Genomic DNA, 18,290 nt, shown 5'->3' with positions numbered 1-18,290 from the left:
AGTTTCTCAGATAGGGTGAAGGGTATGGTACAATTCCCCAGAAGCTATTTCAAATACTCCTGACCAGGCCCCACCAGACATACAGAGTCATACTATCTGGGCACCATGAATTCTCCAAATGATTTAGATAATATACTCTCTTACCTTCCTGGTCATTGCCAGGAACACTGACCTATGTGATATAGTTTGGCCAAACAAAAGACCTGTCCAGAACTGCCCTGATTGGCCTACCCACTGGTCACCATCTCCTGTGAAATCCCTCAAACCTGAAGGAGAGGATATATCCTGTTGCAGTGTCCAGGGAAGTAGGTGGGTGGATGGATAGTTAAATAGGTGATTACAAAGCAGTAGGATAAATATTTTGGTATGCAGTTGGGAGGATTGAAAGATGTCAAGGAAGATAGCAAGATTCAGCGTCTACAAAATAAGATTTTGATGTATGAATGAATGCATGCAAATAATACCCATTACTCAAGGACAAGAAACACAGAGCAGCATTCCTTCTTTTAGCTGAACTGATGTCATAAGGCAGTGATTACTTTATATCGAAATAAGGAAGGACCTCTTAAACTAAGATTGCTTTTAAGGCAATATGTTCCAAATGACAAAGGACTCCACTAGTAGGGAAAGACATTTTATTTCCAAGCTTCTAAGAGGTTTCTACAAACAACAGAGGCTTAAAGTATAAAAGAAAAGATAAAAAAGTAAAACAAAAGAAAAAACAAGTATTTTTAACTATTGAAAAGTAGACAGCCTTTCGTTCTTTTTAAACTTAAACATAAAAATGTGAAAATATACTTGTCAAATCTAATCCAAATACATTCCTAGAAAAAAGGATCATCCATGGTGACAGGGTTACTTACAGCTGTATACTTGTTTAAGTGCTATTCATATTCCTTTTGAGTTACTTCTTCATTTCAAATTCAGTGGAGATCTGTGCAAATCTAGCAAAATATTCTTTGGATTACAAAAAATATATATAAAAATGAACCCAAACCTGCAATTATGGAAGTATTGAGACTGCAATCTTTCATTGCAATGGAAGATTCTAAAGTGACATTGTCCACAGAATCTATTCCATTGAAGTGTTCAGCCCAATTTGATTTAAATGCAAAGTAAAATGGAAGTGAGCACTTCATAGAAACATTTCTCTTTGTATGCATTTTGACTGAGTTGTAAAAATAGTATGTAGCAGGAAATCAAGAAATGCTTGAAACAAACTTTCCAAAAGTAAGAAAAAAAGATAATCTAAAAATCGTCTGCAATCCAAGAGAAAAGGCGTGCCCTGTGCCTAACTGAGAGAGGGAAAGAGCTTGCAGCATGACTTTGTGTGGTCTTTCCCCGCGTATTGCTACGTTTTGACCTTTGGCCCAAAGGAGCAGGTGAAATGTCCATCACAGAAGTCCCAATCCCCAGGAAGCTAGGTGGGATTGCATAAGACTATAGGCGAACCCACAGATCAAGTGGTATTGACCCTCAGCCCCCAACATGGTCCCTGCCCTAATTCTGAGCTAATGGCCCGAAGTGTATTCTAAAACAAAGGTGTTGAAATGAAGCTCTTTTTTTTTTTTTTTTCCCCATATTAAAACTTAAAGTCACATGAATTCAAGAGGAGTTAAAATGACAGGAGCAAAAATAAATAAGCAGTTTCAAGGGTCCGAGTCATGACGATAGTCGGGCAAGATCAATATAAGGAAAAATAGAATCGCCTGGGAGGGCTGATAGCTACGTGGGGCAAGTTCATATTCTTGACTCTGCAGTCCCCTTACCCCCAAATGCTCAGTGCGGGGCATGAAATTTATACTGTGTGCATGAGAGTTCTGATAGTTTCATTCTGTCATGGATTCGTCTCTCATAACCAGAGCATTACTGATAAACAAGATAAATGCATATTATATAACACGTATTGCAAAAGTCTAGACTGACCTAGATCTTTAACATCCTTCTTTTTTAGAAGATGTGTGTGAAAAGGAGCCAGGAGGCTAACACTGAGAATGTACAAAAAAGCTTTACATGATGTTACAGAATCTTGTCTGAAAAAACATTGGTAAAACCTACTTGATTTTAAATAAACAATAAAAGCAATGGACAGGCTACAAACAGATCATAAATAGGCTTAATCCAAGATCACAATTATCTTAAATTAGAAATATAAATGGGGCATTAGAAAGACTAAATAATTAGTTTTCAATGTTAAGAATCAAACCAGAATTAAAAAAGAATCTTTTTCTTTTATTTCAAAGGTTGCTTCTTGTATTGAAGCTCATATTAAAGCAACAGTACAATGTTCATAAAATATAAGTGTGATGCCGTAACATTTCTTACATGTCAGAATACTGATATTTGTATGTATACTAAAATAAGAACTTTAAAATTGTACAAATAGATACATTAAAAATGACATAGAAATAGGGCGCCTCTCACTGAAACAAGACAGTTATATCTGGCACGTATTAGTTTAAGATGAAAGTAGAAGCAAAAAGATTTACAAGAATCAGCAGTAACAAGATTGATGCTCAAGAGACATAATTATACATTGTATTGTACATACATTGTATGGGTTTAAGCTGGCTGAATATTATATATTTCAAGTTTAAAAATGCACTACATATAGAGTGTCCATAGTTTAAGGCGAAATTACAGCTCAGAACTGTTGTCCTTTCTAATTTTGTGGAAGCTTCTTTGACAAATTTAAAAAGAAAAAAAGAAGAGAAGAAGAAAGAAAGACTTAGATGTTCATAACACAGAAACGATTTCCCTTCATTGTAAGTTCACCGTCAGACTTCTCCTTCACTTAAATATTTTGTATGCCAAGTGGTTTTTTTTTCCTAGCGAAGTTGATAAACAACTTCAATATTTGCCTTTTTTGTAAGAAAAGGTACTTCACAGTATTTACCACTTTGATGTCCTTGCAGTTTTATTAAACGTATCCTCTCTGTAAAACATTGCTTGTTTTAAATGAGCCTTTTCTTGATTAAAAAAATACCTGTTTACATATCTTCTAGATTCTTCAGAACGCCAGACACAGTTCTTAAGGCCAAATTTGTATCATTATTGTTAAGAATCATCATCAAAAGTGTCTTTGGAACCATACAAGTCTGCTAGTTTCTTAAAACGAGGTCCCCAGTTCTGTAGATAGTCATAGTCCAAGTCTGAATCTGTGGTGGCAGACTCTAAGGAGCTCAAGGACCCGGCCACTGAACCCCTTCCTTCATAACCATAGATTTGGATGGAGTCATACGGAGGGGCCGTTGGGTCATTATCTGCCTCCTGTATTCTCGTGTTGATGAAGTCATCCACGTCTACACTGTTGGGGGCTGGCCGGAGTCCAGGTCTGGGCATGTACTGATACTCAGGTTTTATGTCTTTGCGAGGAATAAATCCATTGATACCGTCGGGATTCTGGAGGGTGGCAATGTCAAAAGCCTCTGTGTCTTCCTCCCCACCCCCTTCATCATCATAGGTAATGATGTTCTCACGGACATCTTCTTCCTCAAAGACGATAAGTGGTTCTTTCTTCTGCCTTCTCAGGGTCACAAATAACACAACGATGACTACAGGGAAAGAAAAAGAAAGTAAGCATGGGTCAAGCCCAGTATCCCTGGGTTCCTTTACCAAAGAATGGCTTAATGTGAATCTTGGTGTACAAATGCCTCAGAATTGGAGCTAGTGTATAAACTGAGAGATTTACCTGGAATCCTCAAAGATGTAGACAATTGCCCTCCATCTGCCCCTTCCTACAAAATGCTGCCTTCAAAACATCCCATCCCATGAAGAGGCAGCTTAAAAATATTCTGAACTTTTTACAAATGAATCTAGACACTATTTGGAAATTATTTCCAAGGTCCAATCTCCTTAAGAATTAGGAAGACTCTAGATATGTTGGTCTTCAGTCTTTTAAAAGTGACTTATAGAATTTCCTTTTTGCAAAGGAAGGCAGCTGCCTCTTCACATTTGACGAATGAGGACATTGAGAGACCCCAGGCTCACTTTCTATAGGAGGTGATGCGTAGCTTTCTCCCAGAGGTCTGGAGGGCCAGCAATGACCCTTGCTGCTGTTGTTAGGTGCCGTCGACTCGATTCGACTCATAGCAACCTTCTGTATAACAGAATGAAACGTTGCCAGGTCCTGTGCCATCCTCACAATAGGAGGTATGTTTGAGCCCACAGTTGCAGCCACTATGTCAGTCCATTTTGTTGAGGGTCTTCCTCTTTTTCACTCACCCTCTACTTTACCAACCATGTTGTCCTTCTCTAAGGATTGAATGACCCTATTCTAACTTAATAAGAAATCTTATCAAGAACTTGGCTGGACTCTCTTGGGACCACAGTATAGATGAGGGGAAGTTTATAAAGACTCCTAGGAGACAAATCTCCCATTTATTTGACCATAGGAAAATAGCATCAGCTGAAACCCCAGCTGAAGTAATGCCATCTCCTCCCTGGGAGAGGAGATTCCATTAAGCTTGGACAATCTGGGAGGAGTGAGAAGAGTCATTTGTAAGGAAGTTCAGACTCACTTAATTCTTTATTGATTCCCTCCCCTACACACCAGAGACTTCTATGTTATCCATTAGAAGCCTTTCCCACACACTCAGCTAGATTGAAGAAAATGGTTGTAGCTGAATTTAGCAAGTGGACTGAGAGCCCCAGTGGGTTCACCATCACTACTGAGATACAAGGATGAGTGCTGGCTTTCCCTGAATTGTGTGTGCTTCCAAGTGCTTACCAGAGTCCTCCTTTGTGCCTTGTCCCTGGCAGCACCTCTGCCTGGTCCATTTCTTTCCTCTTTCTTTGCTTGGCTGACACTTTCTCATCTTTTATCATGGAAGGTTTCCCTGGTATCCCATCCTGACCCCAGACAGTGCTATAGGCATTTGCTCCATGCACCCATTGGCCTTCGTCTTACCATTATCACAACACTTACCACATAATCTAAGACTTCTTCAAAGTTTTAAAAAGCAAAGATATCACTTGGATGACTAAGGTGTACGTGACACAAGCCTTGGTCTTTTCAACTACCTCATACACGTGTGAAAGCTAGACGATGAAAAAGGAAGACAGAAGAAGAAGTAATGCGTTCAAACTGTGGTGTTGGCAAAGAATATTGAAGATACCGTGGACTGCCAGAAGAATGAACAAATCAGTCTTAGAAGAAATACAACCAGAATGCTTCTTAGAAGCGAGGATAGTGAAACTTTGACTTACTTACTTTGACCACGTCATCAGGAAAGTCCAATCCTTAAAAAATGACATTGTGTTTGGTAAAGTAGAGGTTCAGTGAAAACAAGGGAAACCCTCACTGAGATTGACTGACACAAGCGTCACAATAATGGACTCAAACACACCAATGATCCTGAAGATGGCACAGGACCAGGCAACATTTTGTTCTGTTGTACATGAGGTCACCATGAATCAGAACTGACTTGATGGCAATTAATAACAACACTATATTATTGATTTCTTTGGGGTCTTTCATATTCTATCCCCTCTACTTGGAATATTCATCCATCCCAGCTCCCTTCTTTAGCTAGAAAACTCTTTCAGCATCCAACACCTATGTCACTCCCTCTAGGAAGATGTCTCTCACCTTCCTAGGCAATGTAAGGCTCTTTCTATTCTGTGCCCAACCACATGTGGTCCATGTCCCCATCACAGCATTCACCATGATCCTCTCCAGTCCATCTGTCCTGTATCTTTTCCTTGATGGACTGTAAGCTTATTAAGCACAGAGATCATGTAGAATTCTCTTTATCTCCCCATAGCCTTTAGGGTCTAATGTCCAGACAACACTCAATAAAAATGTGTTGAACTGAACTTATTTGCTTTTCCCTATGGAATCAGATTAAATTAATTCATTCAGTGAAGAACTAAATATCGTAGGAACAGCATGAGTTTGCTGTCAGACATACTTGGGTTAGAATGCTGGCTTTGTCACTGACTAGCTCTGTGACACCGGGACAAACAATCCACATTTTTGAGGTCCAGCAATGGTAGGTGCCATTAGCATCAGAGCTTTGCTGTTATTACAGGTGAAAGCATAGATGGGATGGGGGTACAGAAGATGGGCACCTAACTCAGCTGGGAAGTGCATTAAAAGTTCTGGGGTCTCCATGAGCTGAGGCATGCACACAGATATCACACAGGAGGAGCAGAGGAGGGGTTGGGGCTCTGTTTTGGTCAGGCTGACCTTCCAGTTCCTTGAATCCTTCACATGCTCTCTTTTGCCTCATGGCTATTGTTTCTGCCCCTAACCCTTCTCCTTCCTCTTTTGGAGCAAACCCTGGCTCAGAAACCAGCTCTCTACCACCTAAATTCCTCGCTCAAAATCGCCTCTGATGTCTGCTGAACGTCCAGCAGGTGGCTTCTGCTATTCAGCCCTGTGATATCCAATAATTTACTCATTATAACCACCCACCCCTGCTCTGTTATAACTACTTGTTAAATTGCCTTCCTGACCCCAAACCTATTGCTGTCAAGTCAATGCCAACTCATAGTGGCCCTACAAGACAGAGTAGAACCGCCTCATAGGGTTTCCAAGGCTATAATCTTTACAGAAGCAGACCACCACATCTTTTTCTCCAGGACCAGCTGGTAGGTTGAAACTGCCCCCCTTTCGATAAGCAACCCAGTGCTTAACCACTGGGCCACCAGGGCTTCTTCTTCCTGCCCCACTATACCATAAAATGCATGAAAGCAGGCACCACCTCCTTCTTGTCTCAAGTTGTAGCCATACTAGACAGCATGGTTCCTGGTAACCAGCCTGTACTTGAGAAATGCACGTGGTTCAAGGAGGGGCGTCCAGTTTAAGACCCTTCCACAGGTAAGCAGAGAGATGCCTTACCCAAGAGGATGATGATGCAGGCAAGGATGGCGATCAGCGCTCCGGTGCTTAGCCCGGCGTTCAGGATGTAGGCCTCCGCATTGCAGGACAGCAGCCCCCCATGCACATCGCAGCCACAGACCTTGATGGTGAGGGTGTTGGTGCTGCTCATGGGGGGGATGCCACCATCACTGATCACGATGGGCAGGAGGTATAAATCCTGCTTCTGCCGACTGAACCCTCCACGCCGAGCGTATACCCCAGCAGTGTTATCTGTTGGGAGAGGCAACACAATGGATGCTCTTGTCTCAAGGGCATTCAGAATCACAGCCTTAGCATTTCTGCATTCTGTTTGGTAGAGCTGAGGGCACGCTTCTCATTACAAAGGTTATCAACCCAAATCTTTCCCACTTATTCTTTAATCTAAGTATCCATAGAAGCCGCACTCACTTGGCAGGATAAGATCACAGACTAATCTGTCTCCATTTTAGAACAAAACTCAGAAACTGGTCCCTTTCTACTTGGCTGGGTGCCTTCGTTGGCAAGCTAACTATGCCATTTTTTGCCAGGGTGTTGCCCCCTTAATCAAATACTACAAGAAAGTATGGACTTCAACCACATAATCCATGCTACTATAGAATATAATTAAATATATAAGTGAACGTGAGAGATTTAAAAAAAAAACAAGTTTCTTCCTAAACAATGAATCCTCCTTTGTTTAGGAAACAGTGAGCTTCTGTTTATGGTGCTGGAAAATTTGGCAAGAATTACTGATGAGGTTGGCACACTGTGATTAATGTAACTGAGATTACTAAACTGTACAGTGAAAAACATTGGCAAATGTTGTGTTTTTTATATGTATATATATTTGCAACAATAAAAAATAAGCTTCTTCTTCATGTCAGCACTTTCCCTATAGCACTCTAAACCTTTGGGCAGTTTTTTGTTTTGTTTGTTTTTTAAGAGATTCTAAGTCCACTCTCAAACCTCGCCCAAACTATGGATCCACTCATGAGTCGCAAAGTAAAATACCTTATTTAAAGAAGGACTACTTTATAAGCTTAAAAATAGATTTATGTTTTCTTTGAAACTCAAAACCATTGCCCACCAGTTAACCATATCACACCTTCTGCTTAATATGATTCCAAGTTTTTTCTGTCGCCTACATGACACAGCCCCACCTCTACAAAGTGGCCTACAGACATCTCCCTGATCTAGACTTTGGCTTGGGTGCAGTGATGGTTCAGTGATAGTATTCTCACCTTCCATGCAGGAGACCTGAGGTCGATTCCCAGTCAACGCACCTCATGCTTAGCCACCACCTGTCTGTCAGCGGAGGCTTGTGTGTTGCTATGATGCTGAACAGGCTTCACAGAGCTTTTCCAGACAAAAATGGACTAGGAAGAAAGGCCTGGCAATTTACTTATGAAAACCAGTGATTGAAAAGCCTAGGATCACAGCGGTCCGATCTATAACTGATCACAGGGATAGTGCTAGACCTGGCAGTGTTTCATTCCATTGTGTATGGGGTCCCATTGTGCATGGGGTCGCCATGAGTCAGAGGCTGACTTGAGGGCAGCTAACAGCAACAGACTTTGCCTTGCCCTCAAGGCTCACATCCTGCCCTTCCCACATGTACCCATCCAGCCTGACATGAAGAGCTCACTTCTGTTTCCCAAGCACTCCATGCTCTTCCATGTGCCTTATACCCCCTGCTCTCTTGCCCAAAATAACTCTTCCTCCTATTATGACAGGTGAACTTCTCAAGCCTCACAACTGAACTCAAAAGTCATTTCTTCTGTATGGCCTTCCTGGATCTCTCGCTTCATCTTCTTTGTGATCATAACACTGTACCTTCCTATACATATCTCTATCCCACTAGTCTGTCACTATTTGTTGACACAACCATCCTGACCTCTACCAGACTGAGCTTCTTGAGAACAGGGAGTTTTATCTGATACATTTCCTTCTCTCCAGTTCCTGACACACAGCAGGCACTCAATAAATATTTACTGAACAATGGTATAACTGTATTCTGGGAAAGGTTTAATCAAAATTCCAGCTGTTAGCTTTCATGTATCGCAGTGTTTCTCAATCTTTCATAACCTCTGCCCCCAAAATGCTTCCTCATCATGTTTTCTGCATAACTCCACCCGCCAAAAATATTTTCCTGGCTTTTTCTCTGGGGAAAACACTGGTATGACAAAGCAGTAGACATTTTGAGTAGGTTCCATTACGTGTGTGTGTGCGCGCGTGCGCATGCACAGACATACACACAGTGATCCCCTGGTATGGTCTGCGTCCAGTTGTGGGATAAAAATCAGTAATTTACAGCAGCTTCAATGTTATGACAAACAGGATGGCCCAATAGCTAGGAGACCTTCAATAGGTAGACAGTACCCTGAATTAGCACCTGTGGTAGGAAAAAAAATCTTAGAATTTCCAAATAAAAATTGATTTTTTTTAGATTACAGCAAATGTAATATTTTCTCTGTGAGACACACAAAAAATATAGAAAAGGCAGATTCAGTCTTGTGTAGGGATGAGCAGACATTTTAGGAACTGGAGAAGGTAAGGTGTATATTTGGCGGGCTGGCCTCATAACTATTGATTCTCTGCCTTTCACTGTGACATCTTGATCAAAACAAGGCACAACAGTTAGCCCTCATTTCTGTATTTTCTGAATTTTGCATGCTTGACATATATTGCTCTTAATGGGGAAAATTATATATACTATGAAAAATAGTAAAAAAAAGTAAATAAATAAACCAATCAAATGAAATGTTAACTGAAAATTCAGTTCCTTAACTATTCTCTCCTTTCTAGGCTATCCCATTGTTCCATACTTAGCAGTTAGCCAAAAAAAAAAAAAAAAAAAAAAATTACAGATCTATAATACATATTTCAAAACAAGTTATTTTTTTTCTTCTTATAAATTGTTCTGAGTTCAAAAAAATTTTTCACAAATGAAATGTAACCTCTACCACCATTTTAAAGATCTGAAACATCACCCATGCCATCCTGAATACAAATGAACTTTAAAAATGTAAGAAGAAAAGCAAAGTCATCAAATGGCTTGGTCAAATATACCTCTCCTTGATATGGATGGTATCCCCCGTAGATCATTTACTTTGTCTACTGGGTCCTCCTCTGTTACCCATAGAGGTATGGTGGGAGGGGCGGTAAATTACTGAATGTTTTGTTTTCCTTAAGTTGTGGATGCCATAATGTAGAATCTATTCTTCAATGTGTCGTCCGTGTAAGATGGCACCTCCAGAGCAAGCTGGCTGACTTACACGTGAAGGTAATTGTAAACCAAACGTTAACTGCCAACACAGATCCCAGCACAACACCAGCATGTGAATTCAGCATGTTTCCGATTCTGAACAGCTGAGTCCTCTCAGACACACTGAAGCTATTACACAAAAGCACATCAAGGTCCCCAGCTGACTGAACCATTGACAACCCAGCAGAAATCTCAAGACTTTTATTTTTTAATCTCTTAGAGCAAAACATGTTTTACATATGGATTTTCAAACCAGTTTAAGAGGCAGGGTCTCTGCTTGGGCAGATACAAATTGTATGCTTTGGAATGAGTCACTTGGCCTACTAGAAGCCTCACTTGTTCGTCTATAAAATGAGGAGATCGGTTACTGTCAAGCCTGCTTCTCGGCATTGTTATTGGGGCCAAATAACATAATGAAAGCGAGTAACTGTTCTCTATACTGTGCTTCCAGAGGCCTCATGGGATCTGTCATGGACTGAATTATGTCCCCCCAAAAATGTGTGTATCAGTTTGGCTGGGCCATGATTCCCAGTATTGTGTGGTTGTCCTCCATTTTGTAATTTTATGTTAAAAAGGATTAGGGGGGGATTGTAACCCCCTTACTAAGGTCACACCCCTGATCCAATGTAAAGGGAGTTTCCCTGGGGTGTGGCCTGCACCACCTTTTATGTTATAAGAGATAAAAGAAAAGGGAAGCAAACAGAGAGTTGGGGACCTCACACCACCAAGAAAGCAGTGCCTGGAGCAGAGCAGGTCCTTTGGACCTGGGGTCCTTGCACGGAGAAGCTCCTAGTCCAGGGGAAAATTCATGAGAAGGCTGACAGAAAGAGGAAGGCTTCCCCTGGAGCTAATGCCCTGTATTTGGACTTTTAGCCTACTTTACTGTGAGGAAATAAATTTCTCTTTGTTAAAGCCATCCACTTGTGGTATTTCTGTTATAGCAGTGCTAAATGACTAAGACAGGGTCCTTCTACAGAAAACTTAACACCTGTATTGAGATCCTCCAGGACTGGTGGACGAGTGAACTCCTTGAGAATGGGGAATGTGTGTAACCAGCCTGGCTCTGCACTCAGGTGGTCTTTGTTGCTTGAGTAAATAAATGAAAGAAAGAAGACATTTCTCTTCCGGACCCAAGTCGCCCCAGCACCCATAGGAGTGGGAGGTTTCTTCTGTAAAGGGCATTTCAGAGGATTTGGTATCTAGGCCTATGATGGTCTTTCTTGTGTTCCATCCTGATTACTGATCTTTTGCTAACAGAGTTGCTATGGGCAGGAACTTCATGAAAAACAAAACTCAACAAATGGAAAAAGAAACAAACAGTGACAATAGCCTCCCCTCTTTGTTGTTGTTGTGTGCCATGGAGTCCATTCCTACGCATAGCGACGCTATAGGACAGGTAGAACTGCCCCCATAGGGTTTTCTAGGCTGTAATCTTTACCAGAGCAGATCACCAGGTCTTTCTCCCAGGGAGCTGCTGGGTGGGTTTTAACTGCCAACCTTTAGGTTAGCAGCCTAGTGCTTAACCATTGTGCCACCAGGGTTCCTTTCCCCTCTTTAATAGAAATCAAATTTGCATCCCAAATATTACTACAGACTCGCTTTGATGCAAATTATTTTAACCAGACTGGCCTCTCCCTACCCATCTTCGAGTGGGATGCCTGACTCTGGGCATGCACATCACTGAGGCTTCTGGGTGATCCCAGGAAAAGAGAGATTCAGCAAGGGCACGTTTCCAGGGAAGTGTCAGATCTGGTGGAAAATAAGAAATAGTCTATGAATGTAAAAATTTCCATCACGAGATTTCTCAGATCCTCCAAAGAGCTAACCTCCCAGTCTTTGGTGTCAATCCCATCTACGCTTGAATCCTGAGTCTTCTACACATTAATTACCTGACTGCAGACATAGTTAGTAAATGTCTCAAGCTTCTGTATTCTCAGCTATGAAACTAACCACTTCTAGGGTTAAATTTGATTCCATCCATGAAGGTACTTAGCACAGAGCCAGTCTGTTGGAGATGCTCAGTAAATATCAATTCTTTTCTGGAAGTTCTCCTCTTTAAGGAGGAGACTAATGAGGAAGAGAAACTTATTGGCAAAGAAAGAAAAGTGAATTCTTGGATATGTCATCACAATTTGTACAAAACTGCCCACGCTGAAGGCTTATCATCCAGAGGGAAAAAATAATAATAATAACAATTCAGTCTCTTCAGTCCTGGGCAACATACAGAAAAGAATGTTTTTCAAGCACCCTGGTTTTTCATCCTGATACCAGATATTCTCACAGCTGGCCACAAACATGTAACTAGTTCCATTTTTTTCCCACTTAGGCAAACACTTGCAAATTGGGCCATTAATTATAGTATATGTCATGCAGAAATTGCAGTGTTTTTATTAGTGGGAAAAATAAATTCACAATTTGAATTTTTATGTCTATACCATGCATTCCTAATCACATGGTGTTTTTACCTGTATAATTTCTCATTACACTAACAAAACGTAAAGGTTCCTGATGGTCTTCTCCATGGCACCAGTTTTGGAATGCAAGAATGTGGGTTATGATGTTGATGTAGCCCAACGGAAGGACACAGCGAACTGACACCAAAAGGGAACAGTCTGATGGGGAAACATCCCTCAATAGGCTGCACTGTGTGACAACCTTGCATAAGACCCACCCCAACCTCTGAGACAGTTGGCAGAAAAGCAACATGGTAGCTTGTGTATGTTAAAAACTTGAAAAGAGGAAGCACTGCAGTAAAGAGCGCATTCAGCTCAGCGTGGAGGCAGGAGAGAAGATTGGCCCAGGGTGAAGGAATCAGTCATGGTAGGAGTCTTGCGGGGGCACGAATGGTTAAGTGCTGGACTAGTAACTGAAAGGTTGGTGGTTCAAACCCACCCAGAGGTGCCTTGGAAGTAAGACCTGATGATCTGCTTCCAAAAGGTCACAGCCTTGAAAATCCTATAGAGTGAGGTTCTACTCTGTACCCGTGGTGTATCCATGAGTTGGAATCGACTCAATGGCAACTACCAATAACAACGAAGCAGCTCCCAACAGCCCTTAAGATGCCCTCGCTTGTCTAAAGATACCCTATTGCTTCACTTGATCAGAGACACGTTAACCTGGAAGAATGAGCCATGGGTACGTGAGTTTTGAGCCTCTCTCTTGAGACTGTTGAAGATCTAGAGAATGCAGGCAAGCCAGCCACTCTGTGAACACCCTCAGGGTCAGAGTCTGCAGTCCTGGCAGGTAAGGTATTCTTTAATCATTCAACAAACACATGCCAACTACAAGGAAATGAGGCACAACAATGAAAGCGATAGCCCCCTGCTTCCAGGGAGATATTTTTTTCACTTCTGACCCAAATCAACCTACTCTACCTACTCTACCCTTTCTGCTCAGAGACAATGTAGACCTACCTACTTCGTAACAAGCTCCTACACACTTGAAGACTGTCATCTAATCACTAGCAGAATAATCATTATTTGGTTACTTTCCCCTGGGCCTACTCCAGTTTCTCTAGAAATGTGACAATAGCTCCACTGGCATAAAAGAAAAAATTTGTATGCACCTATGTGAAATATGTAAATAGTGTATCCCAAAAGTCTTAGTGGAAATTTAAATTTCAATAATTTTGGAAGCATTGTTGTTGTTAGTTGCTGCTGAGTTGATTTCAACTCATGGTGACCTCATGTGTGCAGAGTAAAACTGCATTCCAAAGGGTTTTCAAGGCTGTGGCCTTGAGGAAGCAGATCATCAGGCCTTTCTAATGAGGTGCCTCTGGCTGGGTTCGAACCACCAATCTTTCAGTTAGTAGTTGAGTGCTTAATCATTTGTGTTACTCAAGGCCCTCACCCTATCACAGTCCCTGGCAAATGTTGGTCTGTGTTCTCCACCAGAGAGCAACCTTTTTGGGTGCAAGGCCCGCTGTCTCAGTCATCTTTGCATATTTAATAGTGTTTTATGCACTGACAGAATAATTGACTGAATGATATTCCTTTCAATACATCTCAGCATCAATGTAGCTTTTCTACCCCAGTCAGATTTTACTGATTCATTAGCTTGCAGTCCTTTCTCCCATCTTCATCTTCCTCTACTTCTCACTTTTGAACCCAGCCCAACCAACACTGCCTGTATCTATATTGTGGATTTTCTTCCTGCTCAATGCGTCATCGTTTTCATCTCATTATTTATTTATTTACAGTGAATCAGAGTCAACTAAGCAATATTTATGGTGCAGCTGATACATGCAAGCCCTCTTCCTTGTTACTTTCACATACCTTATACCAAGCCATTTTTCAGACTATGAGCTGAAAGTATGATTACTCTTATTTCATAGGAAGGAAACTGAGAAACAAAGAGGACTTGCTGAAGATAATATAGAAAATACAAACATGGCTAGGTTCAAACTCCTCTAGGTTTCACCATGTTTTTATTAGCACACAGCTGACTCTGGAATCCTAGTATTATTGCACGTCAATTACTTTGGTTCCTTTTTACCAGATTTCTCCAATGTGGTTGGTTAATTAGACAGACCTTCTTACCTCATCATAGCCACTAATTAAATCTAGACAGATGCAGGTCCCAGATAAAGAGTGCCTCTTAGGAATCTAGGAATTTTGTGGCAGAAAGACCTATAAATGCGTACTTATTTAATGCCACAGAATTTCTAGAAACACACACACCTCAAAAACAAACTAATGAGGCAGAAAATAATCTATCAGTTTGCTGCAATGAGGTAAAGTCCATAAAATGCTAGTATCAAAATACTAATGAAAAAAAAAATATTTCAAACCAAGATTCTTACGGATATAATGTCTCCCAACTGAACCAAGGACTGCACCGTTTCGGGGGGGTGGTGATCATGATCTTTTAATAAAAGCCTCTGATACTTAGTCAGGGATCTGCAAACATGGAGCAGAATAACGATTAATACAGTTGGAACAATTGCCTCGTGTAGGTATGAGAGCCAAGCATGTGTATATGAGACGTGTTAAGTGTGCACTGTTCATTGGCATTAATAAGTGTTTTCATTGCTATATTTTATGACATCCCGTAGAATCAACTTTGTTTGAGGATAATTTTCCCCTTGGTGATAGGGTAGAAAAGGAGAAAGAGTATTTCTTATATTAAGAAATAAAGACATTTAAAGAAAAGTGCCTAGGAATTAGAAGCCTTGGTGGCACAACGGTTAAGCACTTGGCTGCTAATTGAGAGGTTGGCGGCTCAAACGCATCCAGGGGGTCCTCGGGAGAAAGACCTGCTGATCTGCTCCCATAAAGATTACAGCCTAGAAAACACCATGGGGCAGTTCTACACTGTCACATGGGGTCCCTATGAGTTAAAATCTACTCAACGGCACCTAACAACAACAACAACAGCCTAGGAATTAAGTTGGATATAAACATTTAGGATTTTTAAGATAGTTAAGAAGATCCAGGAATTAGTTAAGTCAGGGACCAGAAAGACTCTTGAGAGAATAATGTTCTGATCCACCTAGAAGACTTATTTCTTCTTTTGTTGGTTTAGTGGTATTAGAGGAGGAAGCATTTCAGATAATCTGTGTGGGACAAACTGTAGCAATGAATTTCAGGCAGAAAAGGAACATAATTATTTACACAAATGAAAATGGCAGGGCATTAAAAGACATCTGCCATTTTGATCTGCCAGCAAAGAATCTTCCATATTGAAGCAATTAAGGGAGGAAAAAAAAAAAAACACCAAAAACCTTCCACAAAAATCTGTTTGGCTATCTTTGAATTAAAAAAAATGAAAAATCAGAAGTCTATTTGGATGCTATTTGATACTGCACATAGAAAAGGAAATGTTCCTAGTTTAGGGAACAAAATGTAAAAAGGAAAGAAAGAAAGATGCTTGCCAAATGGTCTAGTCTAGGTGAGTCTGTATCAACTATCCTTAATTTCAGTACAAATGTTTCTTAGGCAGTGCAGACTTAACTCTGAATGCCTCAGAGCTCGTTTAAAATAAAACTGCAACTTGACTCATCTTGGATATAATACTATACTTGCAAAATAAACACATTTGAAGGTCATCTCTTCCTGGATCCAAACCCTAGGTGTCCAATATAACTTTGTGGGATAACAGATAAATGAATGAAGGAATGGATGGAAGGGAAAGGTGATGGGAGGTATTGACTCCTTCAGAATATTCCAGTATCAAAAGAGGTATTGTCTTTTTCAGCCTGAAGATGATCTTGTAACATATAACCAATTTTTTTTCCATAAAAATAACTAATTCTTGAAATTTCTTAACCACTTTACTTGGTACAAGGTGTTATCCCATCCATTCACTCATTTTAATTGATCTACTTAGTCAGCCCACCTTTCTTAAGTGTTGGGCTACTGCCCCACAGAGCTCATACTCTAGTGGGAGACAGACAGGGAAATGCATGCTTTCAATGCAGAGTTATAAGGGAAATAACAGCGTTCCTGGAATCCAGAGGAGGACGCATCCAAGATGACCTGGGGATACCTGGCAAAGCCTTAATTAAGAGAAAATTTCATTTGAGGAGAGACTTGGAGGAGGACTAGGCCAAACCAGTTACTGTCAAGTAGGTTCTGACTCATGGCAAGCCTATGTACTCCACAGGGATTTCATTGGCTGAGTTTTCAGAAGTAGATCACCAGGCCTTTCTTCTAAGGTACCTCCAGGTGGACTCAATCCTCCAACCCTATGGTTAGCTGCCAAGAGCTTGAACTTTGCACCACCCAGGGGCATTACAGGTAGAACAAAAACATGGAGGTGTGAGGGCATGAAATGTTTGGGGAACCAAAGGGGGCCTAAAACTTCTGGAGCTTATAAGGTTTAAGGTAGCAAGAGATAGAAGTTGATAGAGGTAAAATTTACAGGGGTTATATAATTTCTTGCTCACTAGCTATGATGTTTTAGTTCAGTTGACAGGCAATGGAGAGTTTTTCTCTTTTAAGAAGAAAGAGAAAGATATATGTTGATGGTTAAGAGCTGAATAAAGTGAGGACAAAGATGGAGTCAAGTAGAACTGTTTGGAGGCCACCATGATAGCCACAGCTCCCCCATGGGAAAGTCATTAACAACTACTATCAAAATTAGCTGTCTTTCACAATGTAACTAACTCTTCTAAATGTGCTTCACAGAACTCCTGGACATCAGGGACTGCATCTTATTCACTGAGGAAGCTCCACTCCTCGGACACTGCACGGCACACAGGACATGAGAACAGCTCATCTTTCCATCATTACGGAAGGGTGGTAACAAGAGGTTGTGGTGGGGGAACTAGGAAATTCCTAGTTTTTCATTAACCTCACACTTGCACTGAACATGGGAGAAACATCAAGGATGGAAAAAGGCAAATAAAACAGAAAAAGTGTTTCATGGTGGCTAAAGGGCTACTCTTCCAATTTGAAAGAGTAAACAAAAATCCTCACAACTGGGCCAATAACAAACATCATGATAAATGGAGAAGAGATTGAAGTTGTCAAGGATTTCATTTCACTTGGATTCACAATCAACTCCTGTGGAAGCAGCAGTCAAGAAATCAAAAGACGCATTGTATTGGGCAAATCTTCAGCAAAAGATATCTTTTAAAGTGTTGAAAAGCAACTATATTACTTTAAGGACTAAGGCGCACCAGACCCAAGCCGTGGTGTTTTCAATAGCCTCATATGCATGCGAAAGCTGGACAATGAATAAGGGGCACAGAAGAAGAATTTATGCCTTTGAATTGTGATGTTGGTGAAGAATATTGAATATATCATGGACTGCCAGAAGAATGAACAAATCTGTCTTGGAAGAAGTACAACCAGAATGCTTCTTAGAAGCAAGGATGGTGAGACTTCGTCTCACATACTTTGGACATGTTATCAGGAGGGATCAGTCCCTGGAGAAGGACATCATGCTTGGTGAAGTAGAGGGTCAGAGAACAAGAGAAAGACCCTCAACGAGATGGACTGACACAGTGGTTGCAACAATGAGCTCAAGCAAAGCAATGACTGTGAGGATGGCGCAGGACTGGGCTGTGTTTCGTTCTGTTGTACATAGGGTCACTATGAGTTGGAACTGATCTGACGGCACCTAACAACAACAAAGGACTACTCTTTCGATTTGCTGACTTGAAAATACTAAGAGCATTTTTGTTTTTGTTATAACAGAAACTTCTTATAAGCTCCAAAAATTATCCACTGCTACTCA

General features: G+C 40.9%; 1 protein-coding gene across 1 annotated transcript in view; it reads right to left on the bottom strand.

Moving 5' to 3' along the window:
* Nucleotides 1-2,036: 2,036 nt before the first annotated feature.
* CDH11 (cadherin 11) overlaps nucleotides 2,037-18,290 on the bottom strand; it is a 43,164-nt gene continuing 26,910 nt past the window's right edge. Inside the window, exons 6-7 of the mRNA XM_023726853.1 lie at nucleotides 6,845-7,096; nucleotides 2,037-3,554 (exon numbers count right to left, since the gene is read on the bottom strand). Of these exons, the coding sequence (XP_023582621.1) occupies nucleotides 3,058-3,554; nucleotides 6,845-7,096 (749 nt within the window). The 3' untranslated portion in view covers nucleotides 2,037-3,057. The remainder of the gene's footprint in view (nucleotides 3,555-6,844; nucleotides 7,097-18,290) is intronic.

This window comes from Trichechus manatus, unplaced genomic scaffold (assembly GCF_000243295.1).
Source record: "Trichechus manatus latirostris isolate Lorelei unplaced genomic scaffold, TriManLat1.0 scaffold00014, whole genome shotgun sequence".
In the NCBI taxonomy this organism is placed as follows: domain Eukaryota; kingdom Metazoa; phylum Chordata; class Mammalia; order Sirenia; family Trichechidae; genus Trichechus; species Trichechus manatus.
Note: the sequence above shows the minus strand (reverse complement) of the source record. Positions and strands in the feature narration are given on the sequence as shown.